General features: G+C 36.8%; 1 protein-coding gene across 1 annotated transcript in view; it reads right to left on the minus strand.

Annotated features, from left to right (window-relative positions):
* SDCCAG8 (SHH signaling and ciliogenesis regulator SDCCAG8) overlaps positions 1–23,405 on the minus strand; it is a 268,791-nt gene that overhangs the window by 238,836 nt on the left and 6,550 nt on the right. The window contains 3 exon segments of the mRNA XM_007106891.4: positions 8,520–8,633; positions 17,803–17,885; positions 18,574–18,726. Of these exon segments, the coding sequence (XP_007106953.3) occupies positions 8,520–8,633; positions 17,803–17,885; positions 18,574–18,726 (350 nt within the window).

Raw genomic sequence — 23,405 nt, forward strand, 5'->3', positions numbered from 1 at the left:
CTTAAAACACAGATGCAAGAGACTAAGCAAGCATAGAACCAGACTTGGATATAGCAGAGATGTTGGAATTATCAGATGGAGAGTTTAAAATAATTATGATTAACATGCTAAAGGGTCAAATGGAAAAAGTTGTCTACATGCAAGAACAGATGGGTAATGGAAACTAAGAAAAAAATCAAAATGCTGGAAATCAAAAACACTGTAGTAGAAATGAAGATTGCCTTTGATGGGCTCATTAATAGACTGGACACAATCGGTTTTTTTTCCCCCTATTTTTTTGGTCATGCCATGTGGCATGAAGGATCTTAGCTCCCCAACCAGGGATCGAACTTTCACCCCCTGCAGTGGAAGCACGGATTCTTAATCACTGGACCGCCAGGGAAGTCCCTAGACTGGACACAACCATGGAAAGAATCAGTGAGCTTGAAGAACTGTCAACAGAAACTTCTCAAACTGAAATGCAAAGAAGAAAAAGAATGAAAAAGACAGAAGAGACTATCCAAGAATTGTGGAACAATAATAAAAGAAGAAATATGTGAAGCAATAATTACTGAGAATTTCCCCAGATTAATTATAAGTGCCAAACCACAGATCCAAGAAGCTCAGAGAACACTGAGCAAGATAAAAGTAAAAAATCCACACCCAGGCATAGCATATTCAAACTGCAGAAAATCAAAGACAAAGAGAAATTCTTTAAAGAAGTCAGAGAAAAAAATACCCTTACCTATCAAGAAGCAATGATGAGAATTATATCAGCTACTCTTCAGAAACTATGCAAGCATGGATAGAGTGCAATCGAATATTTAAAGTTTTGAAAGATAAAAACCCCACCAACCTAGAATTCTGTATTCAGTGATACCAACCTTCAAAAGTGAGGGGAAAATAAAGACTTTCTCAGATAACCAAAAATTAGGAAATTTGTCTCTGGTAGGCCTGCCTTGCAAGAAATGTTATAAGAAGTTCTTCAGAAAGTAGGAAATTTATTTAGGTTATAAACTCAGATCTACATAAAGAAAGAAAGAGCATTCGAGAAGGCATATATGGAGATAAAGTAAAATCTTTTATTTTTCTTAATGTTAATTGATCTAACAAATAACAGTTTGTTCAGTATCATATTAGCAATAGTGTATGTAGTAATCATAGCTTATGGATAATTGAAATGAATGACAGCAATGCATAACAGTCAGGAGGGAGGAACTGGGAACATTGTTATAAGGAACTTTCCCAACCCCTGAAGTGCTCATTGAAAGTAGGCTTAGATTAGTTGTAAATGTAACTGCAAACTCAAGGAAATCACTTATAAAAGTTAAAAAACAAAAGAAGTTCAATTGATATGCTAAGAGAGGAGAAAAATGCAATCATATAACATGGTCACTCAAAACCAGAGATGGCAGAAAAAACAAGTGGAGGACAAAAAGAGAAATAAAGAACAAGGGCAATGAATAGAAAACAGTAACAAATATGGTAGGTATGATAGATATCCAACTATATCAATAATCACATTAAACATCCATGATCTGACTATACCAATGAAAAGACAGACTGTCAGAAAAAATAAGACCCAAGTACATGTTGTCTACAAGATGCCTACTTTAAATCTAAAGACACAGATACTTTAAAAGTAAAGGGATGGAGAAAGAAATACTATGCTAACATAAATCAAAAGAAAGCTGGAGTAGCTGTATTAATTTCAGACAAAGCAGACTTCATACTAAGGAAAAAAATATCAGGGATAATAAAGAGGCATGACATATTGATAAACAGGTCAATTTTCCAAGAAGTCATAATAATCCTAATGTGTGTGTGCCTAACAACAGAGCATCAAAATACTTAAGGCAAAAACTGATAGAACTGTAAGGAGAAACAGATGCATCTACTATTTCAGTTGGAGATTTCAATATCCCTCTATCAATAATTGACAGATCTGGCGGAGTGGCAAAATATCAGTATGGACATAGTTGAACTGAATGGCACCATTAATCAACTGGATCATTTGACATTTATATACTACTTCATCCAACAACAACAAAATACACATTTTTCTCAAGCTAACACATAACATTCACCAAGACATACCATATTCTGTGGCCTAAAACCATATGTTAACAAATTAAAAAGAATAGAAATCACAAAAAGTATGTTATCAGACCATAATGGAATTAAACTAGAAATCAATAACAGAAAGACAGCTGGAACACTCCCAATATATGTGGTGGTTAAACAACACTCTTCTAAATATATACGGGTCAAGGACAAAGTCTCAAGAAATAAACTGAAAATATTTTGAACTAAACAAAAATGAAAATATAAATTGAAATTTGTGAGATGCAACTAAATCAGGGGAAAATATTAGAAAAGAATAAAGATTTCAAATCAATACTCTCAGGAAACTAAAACAAACAAACAAACAACAACAACAAAAAACCCAAATTAAATCCACAGTAAGCAGAAGAAAAGATTTTAAAAAATTAGGGTAGAAATAAATGAAATTAAAAACAGGAAATCAACAGAGAAAAGCAACAAAGCCAAAAGCTTGGTCATTGAAATGATCACTGAAATTGATTAGACTCTAGCCAGGCTAACTAAGAAAAAAAGAGAGAAGACACAGATTACTAATATCAGAAATGATACCACTACAGATCTTATGGACATTAAAAGGATAATAAAGGAATACTACGAACAACTGTATATCCATAATTTGATAACCTGGAGAAAATGAACCAACCCCTTGAAAGACACAATCTACCAAAACTCGCAAAAGGAGAAACAGTTAATCTGAATAGGCCTACATCTACTAAAGAAATTGAATAAATAATTAATAATCTTTCAAAACAGAAAGCACCAGGCCCAACATTGGTTCACTGGTGAATTCTGTTAAACATTTAAGGAACAAATTAGACCAATTCTGTAAAATATTTTCTATAAAATACCAGAGGAAATACTTCCTAACTTATTCTGTGAAGTCAGCATTACCCTACTACCCAAACCAGGTGAAGACACTATAGGAATGAAAAACTACAGACCAAAATATCTCATGAATACAGATGCAAAAATCCTCATCAAAATATTAGTGAATCAAATCCCACAATGTATGAAAAGAATTATACAACAGGACCAAATGGAATTTAATCTACCTAGGCAAGTCTGGCTGAATATTTCAAAATCAAATAACATAATTCAACAAGCTAGAAAATAAAAATTATATGATCATATCAATAGATGCAAAAAAAGCAAGTAACAAAATCCAGGAGCAATTCAAGGTAAAAACCTCAGTGAACTAGGAATAAAGGAAACACATCTTCAGTTTAATAAAGAACATCTACAAATAACCCATAGCTAACATTGTACTTCACGGTGAGACAATAGATGGCTTCCTACTAAGATCAAGAATAAGACAATGATGTCACCTTGCATCATTTCTATTCAACATCATATTAGAAGTCCTAGCTAATACAATAAGGCAAGAAAAGAAAATAAAAGCTATACAAGAAGAAATTTTTTTAAAAAGACAGCTGTATTTGTCACAGATGACATTATTGTCTATGAATAAAATCTCAAAGAATAAAAAAGAAACTGCTAAAATAAGTGATTATAGCAAGGTTGCAGATTACAACGTTAATATACAAAAGTCAATTGTTTTCTTATATATTAGTAATGAGTAACTGGTATTGGAAATTAAAAACACAATACCATTTACATTAACACTGAAAAAAATGAAATACTCAGGTATAAACTGCACAAAATATGTATAAGATCTATAAGAATAAAACTGTAAAACTCTGATGAAGACATCAAGGAATATCTAAATAAATGGAGAGATAGTCCATGTACATGGATAGGAAGATTCAATATTGTCAAAATATCACCTCCTCCTAACTTGATAGATTTCGATACAATCTCAATCAAAATTCCAGCATGTTACTTTGTAGACATTTACAAACTGATTTTAGAGTTTATGTAAAGAGGCAAAAGACCCAGAACAGCCAACATGATATTGCAGGAAAAGAACGAAATTGGAAGATTGACACTACTAGACCTCAAGACTTACTATAAAGCTCCAATAATCAAGACAGTGTGGGACTTCCCTGGTGGCGCAGTGGTTAAGAATCCACCTGCCAATGAAGGGTACATGGGTTTGAGCCCTGGTCCAGGAAGATGCCACATGCCACGGAGCAACTAAGCCAGTGCGCCACAACTACTCAGCCTGCACTCTAGAGCTCGCGAGCCACAACTACTGAGCCTGCGTGCTACAACTACTGAAGCCTGCATGCCTAGAGCCCGTGCTCTGCAACAAGAGAAGCCACTGCAATGAGAAGCCTGTGCACCTCAATGAAGAGTAGCCCCTCGGGACTTCCCTGGTGGCACAGTGGTTAAGAATCTGCCTGCCAATGCAGGGGACACGAGTTCGATCCCTGATCCAGGAAGATCCCACATGCTGCAGAGCAACTAAGCCCCTGCGCCACAGCTACTGAGCCCGTGTGCCACAACTACTGAAGCCCACGCGCCTAGGGCTCGTGCTCCGCAACAAGAGAAGCCACCACAATGAAAAGCCCGCGCAGTGCAACAAACAGTAGCCCCCACTTGCCGCAACTAGAGAAAGCCCGTACGCAGCAATGAAGACCCAACGCGGCCAAAAATAAAAATAAATAAAATAAATTTATAAAAAAAAAAAAAAAAAAAGAGTAGCCCCTGCTTGCTGCAACTAGAGAAAGCCCATGTGCAGCAAAGAAGACCCAATGCAGCCAAAAATAAATAAATGAAAAATAAATAAATTTAAAAAGAAAGACAGTATGGTATTTGTGAAAGAACTGACCAATAGATCAATAAAGCAGAATGGTGAGCCCAGAAATAGACTTACACAAGTACAGTTAACTGATCTTTAACATGAAATAAGGGTAATTCAATGTAGATAGTCTTTTCAAAAAATGATGCTGAAACAGATAGATATTTACATGGAAAAAAAATTTAAATAAATCTAGACACAGATCTTATATTTTCACAAATATTAACTCAAAATGGAGCATAGATCTAAATGTAAAACACAAAATAATCAAACAGCTAGAAGAAGCATAAGAGAAAATATTAGTGATCTTGGGTTTCACAATATTTTTACATATAACACCAAAAGCACAATTCCATGGGAAAAAAATTGATAAGTTGAACTTGATTAAAATTAAAAATGTCTGCTCTATGACACTGTTAAGAAAATCAACAGACAAGCCAAAATTGAGAGAAAAGAATTGCAAAAGACATATGTGATAAATGACTGGTACTCAAAGTACATAAAGAACTTTTGAAACTCAACAATAAGAAAATGAACAACCCAATTAAAAAAATGGGCAAAAGACCTGAACAGATACCTCATCAAAGAAAGTATATAAATGGAAAATAAGCATATGAAAAAAATATTCAACACTGTATGTCATCAGGGAATTGAAATTAAAACAACAAGATACCATCACATATCTTTAATACACTAGAAATCAAAACACTGACAACACCAAATCCTGGCAATGATGTGGAACATCAGGAACTCTTATTCTTTGCTGGCAGGAAAACAAAATGGCACAGCCACTGTGGAAGACAGTGTGGCAGTTTCTTATAAGACTAACCATACTGTTAGCAGGCAATCCAGCAATTGTGCTTCGTGGTATTTACCCAAATGAGTAAAAAATTTATGTCCACACTAAACCTCTACACAAATGTTTACAGTAGCTTTATTCATAGTTGCCAAAACTTGGAAGCAAGCGAGATTTCCTTAAATGGGTGAATGGATAAACGAACTATGTTATATCCATACAATGGAATATTACTCAGTGATAAAAAGAAATGAGCTATCAAGCCATGAAAAGACATGAAGGAAACTTAAATGTATATTATGAACTCAATGAAGCCAATCTGAAAAGGCTACAAAACTGTATGATTCCAGCTATATGACATTCTGGAAAAGGCAAAACTATGGAGACAGTAAAAAGATCAGTGTTTGCCAGGGGTTTAGCAGGTAGGACGGGATAAATAAGCAGAGTGCAGATGATATTTAAAGCAGTGAAATTATTCTGTATGCTGCTGTAATGGTGGTTATATGTCATAATACGTTTTTTAAAACTTATAGAATATAAAACACAAAGAGTGAACACTAATGTAAACTGAGGAAATTTAGTAAATAATAATGTAATAATATTGGCTCATCAATTGTAACAAACAATTGTACTACACTGATGCATGATGTAAATAACAGGGAAAACTGCTGGGGAGCTATAAAGTACATGGGAGTACACGGGAACTCTATGTACTTTCCATTCAACTTTTCTATAAACCTAAAACTGATCTAAAAAATAAAGTCTATTAATTAACCAAACTAATAAGATTTCTAGGCCCTTAAACATTACTTTCATTATCTTACTCACTTGTTAAAATGTATCATATTTATATTCTGTCTGACTTTCAAGGACTTTGTAATCTTCCATTTTATCAGTTCAGCATTATTTTAATTATTTCTAAGAGATATCCTCCATCGTAAGAATTTAGAATACATGCCTCATGTCCCCCCAAAATAAATCATATTCATCCTGAATATATTCTTTCATTGTTGCTGTTTTCTCTTTGAAATTCGTTCATCTCCCTTCTGCTGATCTAATGATCCTACGCCTTAAGATTATTCTCTCCCATAAAAACATCCTCAAAGACACGAGCTTTTAGTAACCTTCTCTCATTATAATTATAGTTTATACCACAAAATAAACAGCTACACTATATCTTCTACAGGGCTGCTGTGGTCCTCATAGGTAAGAGTACTCTCAACTAGATGGTAAGTTTATTATGATGTATATTGCAGAGTGGCAGAATCTGCCATCCCCTAATATGTCACTTTGGAAGAATTATCTTGAGCTAAGGGCACATGAAAAACAGCAGGTACAAGAAGAGTGCTCTGACCTCCCCTTTTCTTCCTGAAAGCAGGAATAAAACTCTCATGTGAAAGATTCTCTCCCTACACCAGGAAGGAAAAAAACATTCTTATCACCAGAGACAAGAAGTAGAGGCTGAGAGAAATCTGTACAAACAGACCTTGTTAAAAGAACTCATCTTCTTTACCTCCCCACATATTTTAGTTACACTTCCACAGCTGCCTCTCTTTGTTCAACCAAGTATAAAAACATTTAAGTTTCACCACTTCTTTGGGTCTTCACTTCCTTATGAAGGCTCCCATGTCACATAAATCCTGCATTAAATAAATGGGTATCCTTTCATCCTGTTAATCTGCCTTATGTCAATTTAATTTTAAGGCCCAACCAAAGACACTAAGAGGGCAGAGCTAAACTTTTATTTCCCCTACAATATTTCTTAAGTTTTACCCACAGCATTTTAGGAATTAACAGAAGCTTATTAATGGAATGAGTCCTAGGATATTATTTCAGCTTTTCTGGTAATCCAAAAATACTTGTATAATAATGATTGTATCCTCAAGAACAAAGAGAAAATGACATGCTAAGTTCAGGAAACTCCCTTGAAAACTCAAGACATTAAATGTTTAAAGGTTTCTTAAGTTACCTATCAGACTTACACCTTGGAAGAGTAGCCAAACGTTGAAAATATAATACATATAATACTGATAAAAAAGATATCAGTAACTCCTATAAAAATATCACATGATCTGATGCATTGATATTAAAAGAAACCCAAAAAACTAAAACACTAACATACTTTGGAAAGGCAGAAAGGCTGCAATGGCATTAGTGACATTACTAAAGTTCATACAGTCATGCAATATGTAACATCTAGTGTTACATGCCATAGGTGACACATCTGGTTTCTTTGATCATAAGTATCAGTACACCCATGAGCTATCCGTATTCAAAGTCAAGGTAAGAACCTTTACACTGACATGGGGTAGATTTAATCTAATGCTTAGAATCCCTACTTGCTGCACAACAATTTCAATAGGTTGATAAGTGTGGGAGAATGATTGATATTACTATTCCAAAGCATTTGCCATAAGCTGGGCTAAAGTAAACAGGGTGGAAAGGAAAAATTCTGAAACATGAGAGAATATTATCAAAATATTAGACATAGTTATAGACTACTGGGAAATTAAGTATTCACAAATGGCATAGTCAGGAGTATCATTCCCAAGCCTAAGAAGCTCCTATTACACATCAGTCTTTTTTTTTTTTTTTTTTTTTTTTTGTGGTACGCGGGCCTCTCACTGTTGTGGCCTCTCCCTTTGCGGAGCACAGGCTCCGGAGGCGCAGGCCCAGCGGCCATGGCTCACGGGCCCAGCCGCTCCGCGGCATGTGGGATCTTCCCAGACCCGGGCACGAACCCGCGTCCCCTGCATCGGCAGGCGGACTCTCAACCACTACGCCACCAGGGAAGCCCCACATCAGTCTTTTCAATCATAGAAAGATGGCAATTGTCGATGTATTGCTATAAACATGACTAATAATAGCAAATTTTCATACAAGGCATTATTAATATCAACTTTAATTTAGGTTGGCTTAAATTTTTAATGAGAAACTTACCTTACAGAACTTGACTTCTGCCTCTAAATGATGAATGTATTGAGACTGGTCACTGATGATGGGAACAAAATTGTGTTGAGCAGGCATATCGGTTTCCTCATATTCTGATGATTTCTAAGGCAAAAACAAAAACAAATGAAGCACATTTGGATTTAGCGAAGAATCAGTTAATACCATCTCCATACTCAATTTAGCACTGATGTCATATAAACATAGTATAAACATAGACTAGGGAGATTGCTTCAAGATGGCAGAGTAGAAGGACGTGTGCTCATTCCCTCTTGCAAGAGCACCGGAATCACAACTAACTGCTGAAAAATCATTGACAGGAAGACACTGGAACTCACCAAAAATGATACCCCACATCCAAAGACAAAGGAGAAGCTGCAATGAGACAGTAGGAGGGGCGCAATCACAATAATATCAAATCCCATAACCGTGGGGTGGGTGACTCACAAACTGGAGAACAATTATACCACAGAAGTCCATCCACTGGAGTGAAGGTTCTGAGCCCCACATCAGGCTTCACAACCTGGGGTTCCAGCAACGGGAGGAGGAATTTCCAGAGAATCAGACTTTCAAGGCTAGCAGGATTTGATTGCAGGACTTGGACAGGACTGGGGGAAACAGAGAATACACTCTTGGAGGGCACACACAAAGTCGTGTGTGCATCAGGACCCAGAGGGAAGGAGCAGTGACCCCACAGAAGACTGAGCCAGACCTACCAGCTAGTGTTGGAGGGTCTCCTGCAGAGGTAGGGGTGGTGGTGGTGGTTGTGGCTCACTGAAGGGAAAAGGACACTGGCAGCAGAAATTCTGGGAAGTACTCCTTGGCATGAGCCCTCCCGGGAGTCTGCCATTAGCCCCACTAAAGAGCCTGTAGCCCCCACTGCTGGGTTGCCTCAGGCCAAACAACCAACAGGGAGGGAACTCAGCCCCACCCATCAGCAGACAAAGGGATTAAAGTTTTACTGAGCACTGCCCACCAGAGCAGCACCCAGTTCCACCCACCACTAGTCCCTCCCATCAGGAAGCCTGCACAAGCCTCTTAGATAGACTCATCCACCAGAGGGCAGACAGCAGAAGCAAGAACTACAATCCTGCAGCCTGTGGAATGAAAACCACATTCACAGATAGAAAAAATGAAAAGGCAGAGGACTATGTACCAGATGAAGGAACAAGATAAAACCCCAGAAAAACAACTAAATGAAGTGGAAATAGGCAACCTTCCAGAAAAAGAATTCAGAATAATCATAGTGAAGGTGATCCAGGACATCAAAAAAAGAATGGAGGCAAAGATCAAGAAGATGCAAGAAATGTTTAACAAAGACCTATAAGAATTAAAGGACAAACATCTAGAAGAATTAAACAACAAAAAACAGAGATGAACAATACAACAACTGAAATGAAAAACACACTAGAAGGAATCAGTAGAAGGATAACTGACACAGAACAGATAAGTGACCTGGAAGACAATGATGGAATTCACTGCCATTGAACAGAATAAAGAAAAAAGAATAAAAAGAAATGAAGACAGTCTAAGAGACCTCTGGGACAACATTAAATGCAATAACATTCGCATTATGGGGGTCCCAGAAGGAGAAGAGAGAGAGAAAGGACCCGAGAAAATATATGAAGAGATTATAGTGGAAAACTTCCCTAACGTGGAAAAGGAAACACCCAGGTCCTGCAAGCGCAGAGAGTCCCAGTCAGGATAAACCAAAGGAGAAACACACTGAGACACACAGTAATCAAACTGACAAAAATTAAAGACAAAGAAAAATTATTAAAAGCAAAAAGGGAAAAACGACAAATAACATACAAGAGGAGCTTCCCTCGTGGCACAGTGGTTAAGAATCTGCCTTCCAATTCAGGGTACATGGGTTCAAGCCCTGGTCTGGGCAGATCCAACATGCTGTGGAGCAGCTAAGCCCGTGCACCACAACTACTGAGCCTGCACTCTAGAGCCCTCAAGCCACAACTACTGAGCCCTCATGCTACAACTACTGAAGCCCACATGCCTAGAGCCTGAGCTCTGCAAGAAAAGAAACCACCACAAGGAGAAGCCCACGCACAACGAAGAGTAGCCCCCGCTGACCGCAACTAGAGAAAGCCCGCGTGTAGCAGCGAAGACCCAATGCAGCCAAAAAAAACAATAAAAAAAGAAAAAAAAACATACAAGGGAACTCCCATACGGTTAACAGCTGATTTCTCAACAGAAACTCTACAAGCCAGAAAGGAGTAGCAAGATATACTTAAAGTGATTAAAAGGAAGAAATTACAACCAAGATTACTCTACCTGGCAAGGATCTCTCTCAGATTCGACGGAGAAATCAAAAGCTTTACAGACAAGCAAAAGCTAAGAGAATTGAGCACTACCAGATCAGCTCTATGACAAATGCTAAAGGAACTTCTCTAAGAGGGAAACATAAGAGAAGAAAAGGACCTACAAAAACAAACCCAAAACAATTAAGAAAATGGTAATAGGAACATACATATCAATAATTACCTTAAATGTGAGTGGATTAAATGCTCCAAACAAAACACAAAGATTGGTTGAATGGATACAAAAACAAGACTCATATATATGCTGTCTACAAGAGATGCACTTCAGACCTAGGGACACATAGAGACTGAAAGTGAGGGGATGGGAAAAGATATTCCATGCAAATGGAAATCAAAAGAAAGCTGGAGTAGCAACACTTGTATCAGATCAAAAGACTATAAAATGAAGAATGTTACAAGACACAAGAAAGGACACTACATAATGATCAAGGGATCAATCCAAGAAGAAGATATAGCCATTATAAATATATATGCACCCAACATAGAAGCACCTCAATACATAAGCAAATGTTAACGGCTATAAAAGAGGTAATTGACAGTAACACACTAATATTGGGGGACTTTAACATCACACACCAATGGACAAATAATCCAGACAAAAAATTAATAAGGAAACACAAGCTTTAAATGACACAATAGACCAGATTTAATTGATATTTATAAGACATTCCATTCAAAAACAACAGTATACACTTTCTTCTCAAGTGCATATGGAACATTGTCCAGGATAGATCACATCTTGGGTCACAAATCAAGCCTTGGTAAATTTAAGAAAATTGAAATCATATCAAGCATCTTTTCCTACCACAACACTACGAGATTAGAAATAAATTACAGGGAAAAAAACATAAAAAACACAAACATATGGAGACTAAACCATATGTTACTAAATAACCAAGAGATCGCTGAAGAAATCAAAAAGGAAGTTAAAAAACACCTACAGATACATGACAATGAAAACACGATGATCCAAAACAGATGGGATGCAGCAAAAGCAGTTCTAAGAGGGAAGTTTATAGTAATACAATCCTACCTCAAGAAACAAGAAAAATCTCAAATAAACAATCTAACCTTACACCTAAAGGAACTAGAGAAAGAAGAACAAACAAAACCCAAAGTTAGTAGAAGGAAAGAAATCATAAAGATCAGAGCACAAATAAATGAAAGAGAAACAAAGAAAACAATAGCAAAGACCAATAAAACTAATAGCTGGTATTTTGAGAGGATAAACAAAATTGAAAAACCTTTAGCCAGACTCATCAAGAAAAAGAGGGAGAAGACTCAAATAAATAAAATTAGAAACGATAAAGGAGAAGTTACAACAGACACTGCAGAAATACAAAGCATCATCAGAGACTAGTACAAGCAAAAGTATGCTAATAAAATGGACAACCTAGAAGAAATGGACAAATTCTTAGAAAAGCACAAACTTCTGAGACTGAACCAGGAAGAAACAGAAAATATGAACAACCAATCACAAGTAATGAAATTGAAACTGTGATTAAAAATCTTCCAACAAACAAAAGTCCAGGACCAGATGGCTTCACAGGTAAATACTACCATACATTTAGAGAAGAGCTAACACCCATCCTTCTCAAACTCTTCCAGAAAAAATTGCAGAGGAAGGAACACTTCCAAACTCATTCTACAAGGCCACCATCACCCTGATACCAAAACCAGACAAAGATACTACAAAAAAAGAAAATTACAGACCAATATCACTGATGAACATAGATGCAAAAATCCTCAACAAAAGACTAGCAAACAGAATCCAACAACACATTAAAAGGATCATACATGGTGATCAAGTGGGATTTATCCCATGGATGCAAGGATTCTTCAATATACACAAATCAATGTGATACACCATATTAACAAACTGAAGAATAAAAACTATATGATCATCTCAATAGATGCAGAAAAAGCTTAAGACAAAATTCAACACCCATTTATGATAACAACTCTCCAGAAAATGGGCGCAGAGGGAAACTACCTCAACATAATAAAGGCCATATATGACAAACCCACAGCAAATATCATTCTCGATGGTGAAAAACTGAAAGCATTTCCTCTAAGATCAGGAACAAGACAAGGATGTCCACTCTTGCCACTATTATTCAAGATAGTTTTGGAAGTCCTAGCCATGGCAATCAGAGAAATAAAAGAAATAAAAGGAATATAAATTGGAAAAGAAGAAGTAAAACTGTCAGTGTTTGCAGATGACATGATACTGTACATAGATAATCCTAAAAATACCACCAGAAAACTACTAGAGCTAATCAGTGAATTTGGTAAAGTTGCAGGATACAAAATTAATGCACAGATCTCTTGCATTTCTACACACTAACAACGAAAGATCAGAAAGAGAAATTAAGGAAACAATCGCATTCACCATTGCAACGAAAAGAACAAAATACCTAGGAATAAACCTACCTAAGGAGACAAAAGACCTGTATGCAGAAAACTATAAGACACTGATAAAAGAAATTAAAGATGATACAAACAGATGGAGAGATATATCATGTTCTTGGATTGGAAGCATCAACTTTGTGACAATGACTATACTACCCAAAGCAATCTACAGAGCCAATGCAATCCTTATCAAATTAGCAGTGGCAATTTTTTATAGAACTAGAACAAAAAATCTTAAAAATTGTTTGGTGACACAAAAGACCCCAAATAGCCAAAGCAATCTTGAGGGGAGAAAAACGTAGCTGGAGGAATCAGACTCCCTGACTTCAGACTACACTACAAAGCTACAGTAATCAAGACAATATGGTACCGGCACAAAAACAGAAATATAGATCAATGGAACAGGATAGAAAGCCCAGGGCTAAACCCACACACATATGGTCACCTTATCTTTGATAAAGGAGGGAAGGATATACAGTGGAGAAAAGACAGCCTCTTCAATAAGTGGTGCTGGGAAAACTGGACAGCTACATGTAAAAGTATGAAATTAGAACACTCCCTAACACCATACACAAAAATAAACTCAAAATGGATTAAAGACCTAAACGTAAGACCGGACAGTATAAAACTCTAGAGGAAAACACAGGAAGAACACTCTGACATAAATCACAGGAAGATCTTTTTTGACCCACTTCCTAGAGTAATGGAAATAAAAACAAAAATAAACAAACGGGACCTAATGAAACTTAAAAAGCTTTTGCACAGTAAAGGAAACTATAAACAAGACGAATAGACAACCCTCAGAATGGGAGAAAATATTTGCAAACAAATCAACGGACAAAGGATTAATCACCAAAATATATAAACAGCTCATGCAGTTCAATATTACAAAAACAAACAACCCAATCAAAATATGGTCCGAAGACCTAAATAGGCATTTCTTCAAAGAAGATATACAGAATGCCAAGAGGCACATGAAAAGCTGCTCAACATCACTAATTATTAGAGAAATGCAAAACAAAACTACAATGAGGTATCACCTCACACCAGTTAGAATGGGACCTAAACGTAAGACCGGACAGTATAAAACTCTAGAGGAAAACACAGGAAGAACACTCTGACATAAATCACAGGAAGATCTTTTTTGACCCACTTCCTAGAGTAATGGAAATAAAAACAAAAATAAACAAACGGGACCTAATGAAACTTAAAAAGCTTTTGCACAGTAAAGGAAACTATAAACAAGACGAATAGACAACCCTCAGAATGGGAGAAAATATTTGCAAACGAATCAACGGACAAAGGATTAATCTCCAAAATATATAAACAGCTCATGCAGCTCAATATTACAAAAACAAACAACCCAATCAAAATATGGTCCGAAGACCTAAATAGGCATTTCTTCAAAGAAGATATACAGAATGCCAAGAGGCACATGAAAAGCTGCTCAACATCACTAATTATTAGAGAAATGCAAACCAAAACTACAATGAGGTATCACGTCACACCAGTTAGAATGGGCATCATCATAAAATCTATATACAAGAACGTTGGAGAGGGTGTGGAGAAAAGGGAACCCTCTTGCACTGTTGGTGGGAATGTAAATTGATACAGCCACTATGGAGAACAGTGAGGAGGTTCCTTAAAAAATTAAAAATAGAATTACCACATGACCCAGCAATCCCACTACTGGGCCTATACCCAGAGAAAACCATAATTCAAAATGACACACACACCCCAATGTTCATTGGAGCACTACTTACAATAGCCAGGTCATGGAAGCAACCTAAATGCCCATCGACAGATGAATGGATAAAGAAGATGTGGTACATATATACAATGGAATATTAGCCATATAATGGAATGAAACTGGGTCATTTGTAGAGACGTGGATGGACCTAGAGACGGTCATACAGAGTGAAGTAAGTCAGAAAGAAAAACAAATATCGTATATTAACACATACATGTGGAATCTAGAAAAATGGTACAGATGAACCGGTTTGTAAGGCAGAAATAGAGACACAGATGTAGATAACAAACTTATGGACACCAATGGGGGGAAAGTGGGGGGGGATGAATTGGGAAATTGGGACAGTCATATATACACTAATATGTATAAAATATATAACTAATAAGAATCTGCTGTATAAAAAATAATTAAAAAAACAGACTAGATCACAATGTGGCTAATAGTATTTATTTCTTTACCCTATAAATTCCACAAATAGATAAGAATCAGGGATATGAATATCATTTTTTAAAGATGGACAGTGAAAGTGGTTGTAAAAAGCATATGGCAAATGGAAAAATGCTGGCGTAGTATAACTGGCTGGGATGAACTGCCTATTTGAGCCATCTGAAAATGTGATATCTTATTCAGTAATTCTGAGATAAAGGGACAGCTCTTCAAGAAACCACCACAGAAGAGGACTGCTAGCTAAAATTGCAGAACAAGCTGCCTGAAGGAGGGATTCTTTAGACAAATATGCCAAATGTGTGTCAGTAAGGTAAAATTCTATCTACAAAGGAGTACGTTAGCAAAACTTGATTTTTAATTTTTGACCCTAGTACTCAAGGCAATTTGAGACTCTGCTGTTCTGGAGCCTGCAAGACTAGAGTGCCAAAGCAGGTACATACAAAACTGAGATACGCGGCACTGAGGACTCAAAGAAGAGACGTCATAAAAAGTGTTAATTCTCTTTACTTCTGCAGCAGTCCTGGAATTGATTTTTTAATGTACATCTTACCTTATCCTAATATGATTGTAAAATGGTTTATAAATCATACATCATACGATGATATTATTTAAAGAAAAGAGGAAGAGAGGAAAGGGAAAATGAGGTTCAACCAGTTAGATGAACCCAGAGGAAAGCTTGAGATGAAACACACATCATTTTGTTTTTCAATCCAGCAGAAATTCCTATAAATGATGAAGTACCAGCTCTCATGGCAGAATAATTCAGTAGAGCTTTGCTTCTGGGCATATTTAATAAATTTAAAAACCAAAGAGACTTTATTTTATTTATTTATATTTCTTATTTATTTTTTTTTGCTGTACGCGGGCCTCTCACTGTCGTGGCCTCTCCCGTTGCGGAGCACAGGCTCCGGATGCTTAGGCTCAGCGGCCATGGCTCACGGGCCTAGCCGCTCCGCGGCATGTGGGATCTTCCCGGACCGGGGCACGAACTCGTGTCCCCTGCATCGGCAGGCGGACTCGCAACCACTGCGCCACCAGGGAAGCCCTACAACTGATGATCTTGATGAGAGTCTTCTTGCATATTTGAAGTTAATAAGTTTTGTAATATCACTGCTCAGTTTTATCTTTAAAATGCTAATAAGCATGTCTGTGCATTCAACAGATATAGCACCTTAATCTACTAGATTTAAAAGTACTCCACCAATGTGTGCTTAAGAGCATTCTAGAAACTAGGTGTCAACAGTAATAAATTCACTGAATGATGAAATTTTTTTTTAAATTATAATTTATACCAATAAATATTGAATAGGAGTATGTAGTATACTTCTCTAAAGTGGGAATTAAACATGAAAGTATGTGTCAGGCTGGAATGAAGTGTTAATATAAGGGTACTCTTATGACATTTCAGCTGTGAGTAAAGGAAACTGACGTGTCTCCAAGTTTCCAGCATGTAGCCTTGGTATCCAACTGTCACAGACATTGAAAATGCAAGGTGGTATTGTTGCTATGACATTTTATATTTGTGTCATACTTTATAGGTTTCTAAAGAATTTTAAATATATGATCTTATCTTATTATTACAAAAACCCTGTGAGAGAGTACATAATAGACCCGAGATAGACCTAAAGCCTAGATTATTATTTTGACCATTTAAACCTGGCCAAATCCTTCCCTCACATATACCCTTTCCCTCACAGTACCCTTCCTTCACGGTACCCTTCCCTCAAACCCACCCTCCCTCACAGTACCCTTCCCTCACACCCACCCTGCCCTCACACCTATCTCAGGCTTTATATCACATTGCTTCAGTCAGAAATAATACACTCCGTCAAAGCAACAGCAATAGAAAACAGCTTCAGAAGAAGCAGAGTACAGCTTCTCGTATCACACGATTTTATAACCATATATTTTAAAATTTAGAATAAGTTTACATAAAAGAGTAAAACAAAGGACTGCTAGAATTAAACAGTAAATTCTAAAAATAATAAAATATAGATATGCCCCTCTAAAAAAGCAATGGTTAATCTTTTCCATACATTGTTTCTTTTTTATATTTGCTAACAGTTGCAAAGTAAATTCTCCAAACTATTTCCTCACTCACATTTTTCAAGTGAATAATAAATTAAAAAATCAGAATTCTCTCTTCCATGGAAGTCTCTCTTCTTCAGCCAAAATAATCAGAGGGAAAATAATTTCTTTTAACGTTTTACACTATTAGCAGGCCCTGCTCAGAATCTGTTTACAATATGTACTACTAAAATGACACAGTAAAATTAAAACATAGCTAGAAAAATAATGCTTTTGTCAGGTTGCAAAAGCTGATACTTACCAAAGGGGACAATTTTCGTCTTCTTGGAGATACCTCACTTTCCTTAGTTGCTTGTTGGCATAGCAAAGCTTTGAGTTGATTAACTATGGAGCAAAAGCGATGGGTTTATTCACCTTATTTTAGATCCATGGTTTATTATCACCCATCTACCCATCCATCCATCTAACAAATATTGTTTAAATATGTATTATGCACCACAAAATGTGCTACTTACTGGGGATACAAAGACAAACATAAGAAAACCTCTACCACTTAAGAGCTAAGAATCTTGCTTGTGAGCAAGAGGGATATAACTAACAGATATAAAACAATATAATAAGCTCTGGGTAGACCTAGAGCTATGCATAGTGCTATGAAGAGGAAGCACATAATTGTTTTCACAGAGAGGACAATACCGTGAAGGATAAACAGGAGATTACTGAGCAGAGAAGGGTGAGAAAAAATCCAGTTAGAATACGTGGCTCATGCAAAGCATAGAAGCATGGCCATAGGTTGGTATGATTAGAACATGGCTTGCAAGATGGACAGTTGAAAGGAAAACAGAAAAATGAGGCTGGAGAGGCAGCTTGGACTCATCTAAGGAAATACTTCTACGACATCCTATAGGCATTGAGAAGTCAAAGAAAAAAAAAAAAGCAAGGGAATTAGATTAGCTGATTTGTGTTTCTTGACTAAAATCCCAGCAGTAAAGGATAGACTGGAGTCATTACTGTATGGAGTTTAAAGAATTCACTGTGTGTCATTCAGGTCAGGACTGACATTCACACTCACCAGCATGGCTGTGTTGCAGTTCACGCCAGGCATTCCCAGCATCCTCATTTCCTACACTGGTACTAAAAGAAGGATCCATTACATCTTCTCCAATAGTGACATCACCTTCTCTCAGGGCACATTTCAATTGGTGAATGCTTCTACTGGCACGTTCTGTAACAACATGATGAATATCAGGGCCAGTGAAATCTGGTGACCTAAGGTATACTGACTCAAGAAGACAATTTCTAAAGGAAAAGCAATCATTTCTGATACTTCATGGGGAAAAAAGCAGTTTTGTTTCTAGCTTGCTGAGGAACATGCCAGAGGAAGTGAGAGATTAAGTTCATGGGTTAGAAGTTAGACTTGATGATCTCTAAGGTCCCTGACACCTCAGTGATTGATCTTCACTATATATAACTCTACTGCTGAGGAGGACTGAATGGGAGAGCTTCTCCGCCCTCCACTCCTCCAAACAATAGCCTCACAGGGAAAGCACTATCCTAACCCCTCAATGCCTAAGACTCCTCTACCCCTTCTGGAGAGGGGTGGGTGGGCAAAACTGGCAAAAGGGACACCACCACACCAAGTTCCTGCCCAAGGAGGCGTCCTTGTCCCTGTGGGCCAGATGTCCCTCTAGCAGCAAGAGACATATGACTACCTGGTCTAGTTTTGATCAAGATTTGAATAGCTGACGTGCTTATAGCGGCAGCCTCTGTAGTATAGTCGTACTTACGTACTACTGGCTGACTATATCTTACATAGAAATTCTTGGTTAGTGTACCTGACTACCCCTAGAATTGAAGCTTAAACTCACTAGCATATACTTAACATAAATAGTCTAAAATGAAGTATTTTAAGGTATATTATTCTAGTAGTTCATCTCTAAAAATAGCCCCCAAAGGACCCAGCCTCACATCCTTGTCCTCTCCCAGGTTGAAACTCAGTGGGCCTGTAACCTGCACTAACCAAGAGAATGCAATGGAAGGCACACCACGCCAGACCAGTCACATCTTTAAAATATCTGGTAGCTTCTGCTTCTACCCTCTTAGAACGCTGGCTTTTGTAAACCCCAAGCCACAAAGTAGGAAGTATGGCTACCTTGCTGGAGAGATTGTGAAGAGGCCATGTGGAAAGGAAAGGCCCTGAGACCACCACAGGGAGAAGGAGAGAAGCCCAGCCCCACTAACAGCCTGGTGGAGTCTCCTGATGACTCCAGCGCCAGAGGCCATCTACCTACAATGGCATGAAAAAGACCTGAAAACTGCCCAGCTTGAGTCCAATTAACCCACAGATCTGTGAGAGTTACTACAAATGCTTTTAGTCGTTGCTTTCTGCCATCAAGCTTTAGAGTGTCTTGTTAAGCAGCAATAGATAACTGAAATAATTATTCAGTGAAATATTTACCCAAAAACATCTTCAGCAAAGGATCGAAGTCTTACATTAATAACAGAACTATACTAATATAGTAATATTATACTGTACTTTATGTTAATACTATAATAATATACTAATGACACTGGTGATGACATTACTAATAATTCTACCCCATTTTATGGATATTTTACATGTATGACAACTGGAGAACCAGGCAATCAATTGGTAATTTCATTAATTAAAGTCCAGTTACTTCTTCAGGTTTAAACTTATTTCTGCTAATCTCTTATGATTAAATTCTCCAGTTCTAATCTAGAAAACATTAACTATAACAAAAAAATGTTCCTTGTACATTAGAGCTGAAACCCAGATTTCACTCATCATTTTCAAATTTTGACATCTGTATTTGAAAGTTATTTTTAATTCATAAATTTACCAAATATTTTACATATATCTAACATAGAAATTTATGTTAGAAAAAGATGAATTCCCATGCAGGTTCATGTATAGCTATTATCTATTTCAAATGGATTCTATCTAAATAATTCTTAAGGTTTTCAGAGGAGGTCTTTTTCTAAGAAAAAACTTTCCCTAATTCAAAGCAACACATAACAATGATGCCAATGAAGTTCTATCTTTCTTCTGACCAAGGCCCTTCCTTGACAATTATAATCTATTTCGTCTTGTGTACTCAGGAGAAAAAGCTCCTATTCCTTGCTACCTACATGGGAACCCTAAAAAAGCTATAAAACAGCTATCTTTTCATTACCAATCATGGATGGAAATATATTTATAAACATATATTCTACAGGACCTTGAAACATAGATTATACTTCCTCCAAGCTCACTAATTTTTTTTTTTAAGAAGATGTTGGGGGTAGGAATTTATTAATTAATTAATTTATTTTTTGCTGTGTTGGGTCTTTGTTTCTGTGCGAGGGCTATCTCTAGTTGTGGCAAGCGGGGGCCACTCTTCATCGCGGTGTGCGGGCCCTCTCACTATCGCGGCCTCTCTTGTTGCGGAGCACAGGCTCCAAACACACAGGCTCAGTAGTTGTGGCTCACGGGCCTAGGTGCTCCGTGGCATGTGGGATCCTCCCAGACCAGGGCTCGAACCCGTGTCCCCTGCATTGGTGGGCAGATTCTCAACCACTGCGCCACCAGGGAAGCCCCCAAGCTCATTAATTTAACAGTTTGAAACCAGAAAAAAAATAACCATAACTTAATAGAAAAAAATATTCTCTATCTTACAAAATCTCTAATGTAGGTTCTTTGCTTACAGCAACTCATTTTCTACCTTGATTAAACTAAAGAAAACAGGTCTTTTAGGTCAGGGTTCAACAGTGAAATTCTACTACTAACTACACAAGAGACCCAGGGAATTTACCACTACAATTTTCTCCACATCAATCCTGTTTCCACACAGACCTTTCTCTGACTGGAATTTGGAACTGATAACTAACCAAGCCTGGTCTCCTTTTACTCCTCATGAGTTTAAAAAAGTCCAGATAAGATGCATTCCTGGTTTTAGTAAAATGAGAAGCAGCAATAGTTTTTCAATAACTCAGTATTTTCTAAAGAGACTTGTTAAAGAAAAAGGAAAATCAAAGTGTTACTTGATAAGCAATTTAGTTCACACAGCGTTAGACTTATGCACTGAAATCTATGAATAAAGCACTTATCCTTACTGCATCCATTAAAAGGAAAGAGAGGGTTTGAATTACACTATAAGTGTGCTCTGTGGAGCCATCAAATGACTTCATCTATAGGACAAAGGATAATTATTTATTTATACCTAATCTGACTAAAAGCTAATAAGCGATATTAGGAAAAGGAAAGGAAATCTGAAAAAAATTGTGTAGTTGTAAATCCTTATAGGTAGACTTCTTTCATTAGATTACAATGATGGCAGAGCTTTATGAGCGCATTTAATCCCTTTCCTAATATTGTGTAATCTTTTAGAATTTTTAACATTCAAAGACCATGTGTTAAATTGCACTATGAAAATAGTATTATGTGAAATAGTAATATATTGAACTCAATAACCATCCCAAAGAAAAGTGATTACACAAGGTTAGGGGTTTTTTGCAATGAGTGACTTTAGTTGTTGGTATCAGAGATGAAGAGAAGGAATTTGTAAGAACTGTGTCCTAAAACTAAAACTAAGGAGGTAAGTGATATTTTAAAGTCATTTCAATACTACATTTCAAAACATGCTAAATGTTTTTCAAATATATACATAATAATATAATTACACACTGCAACAGACAAACAGAGTTAATCCTGAGGAATAACAACACTCATATCTTTCAAGACAGATAAAACCCCACTGCTCTTCAACTGGAGCCATTCCAACTGAAGGCCCCATAATCCTTATTAAGAACACTGCTCCCCAGATGCAGTTATCTGCTGCTTACATGTAAGGAAACCAGATTAGACAGGAGGTTCCAGTTACGGTTTCCTATCCCACTGTTAATGGGCACAGCTTTATCTATCTATAAACAAGAGATGAAAAGAATACTCATTTCCTCTTCTCTCCTGAGAGGACAGTAAGAGATTTCACAATACATCCTGCTTTCTTCTCCCTAGCACCAACTATGAGCTGAATATAAACTTAATTACGTTCTGCTAATTTGGGGGGTTTTTTGTTCTTCTTTCTCTAATGGCTTTAGGTGTAAGGTTAGGTTGTTTATTTAGAGATTTTTCTTGTTTCTTGAGGTAGGATTGTATTGCTATAAACTTCCCTCCTAGAACTGCTTTTGCTGCATCCCATAGGTTTTGGGTCGTTTTCGGTTTTGTTTTCATTGTCATTTGTTTCTAGGTATTTCCTAGATTTCCTCTTTGATTTCTTCTACTAATGTATTGTTTAGCCTCCATGTGTTTGTATTTTTTACATGTTGTTTCCTGTAATTGATATCTAGTCTCATAGCACTGTGGTTGGAAAAGATACTTGATATGATTTCAATTTTCTTAAATTTACCAAGGCTTAATTTGTGTCCCAAGATACGATCTATCCTGGAGAATGTTCCATGAACACTTGAGAAGAAAGTACATTCTGTTGTTTTGGATGGAATATCCTATAAAACTACCAATGGCATTTTTCACAGAAGTAGAACAAAAAATTTCACAATCTGTATGGAAACACGAAAGACCCCGAATAGCCAGAGCAATCTTGAGAAAGAAAAACAGAGCTGGAGGAATAAGGCTCCCTGACTTCGGACTATGCTACAAAGCTACAGTAATCAAGACAGTATGATACTGGCACAAAAACAGAAATATACATCAATGGAACAGGATAGAAAGCCCAGAGATAAACCCATGCACATATAGTCACCTTATTTTTGATAAAGTAGGCAAAAATATACATGGAGAAAAGACAACCTCTTCAATAAGTGGCACTGGGAAAACTGGACAGCTACATGTAAAAGAATGAAATTAGAACACTCCCTAACACTGTATACAAAAATAAACTCAAA

This window comes from Physeter macrocephalus, chromosome 4 (assembly GCF_002837175.3).
Source record: "Physeter macrocephalus isolate SW-GA chromosome 4, ASM283717v5, whole genome shotgun sequence".
NCBI classification, from domain to species: domain Eukaryota; kingdom Metazoa; phylum Chordata; class Mammalia; order Artiodactyla; family Physeteridae; genus Physeter; species Physeter macrocephalus.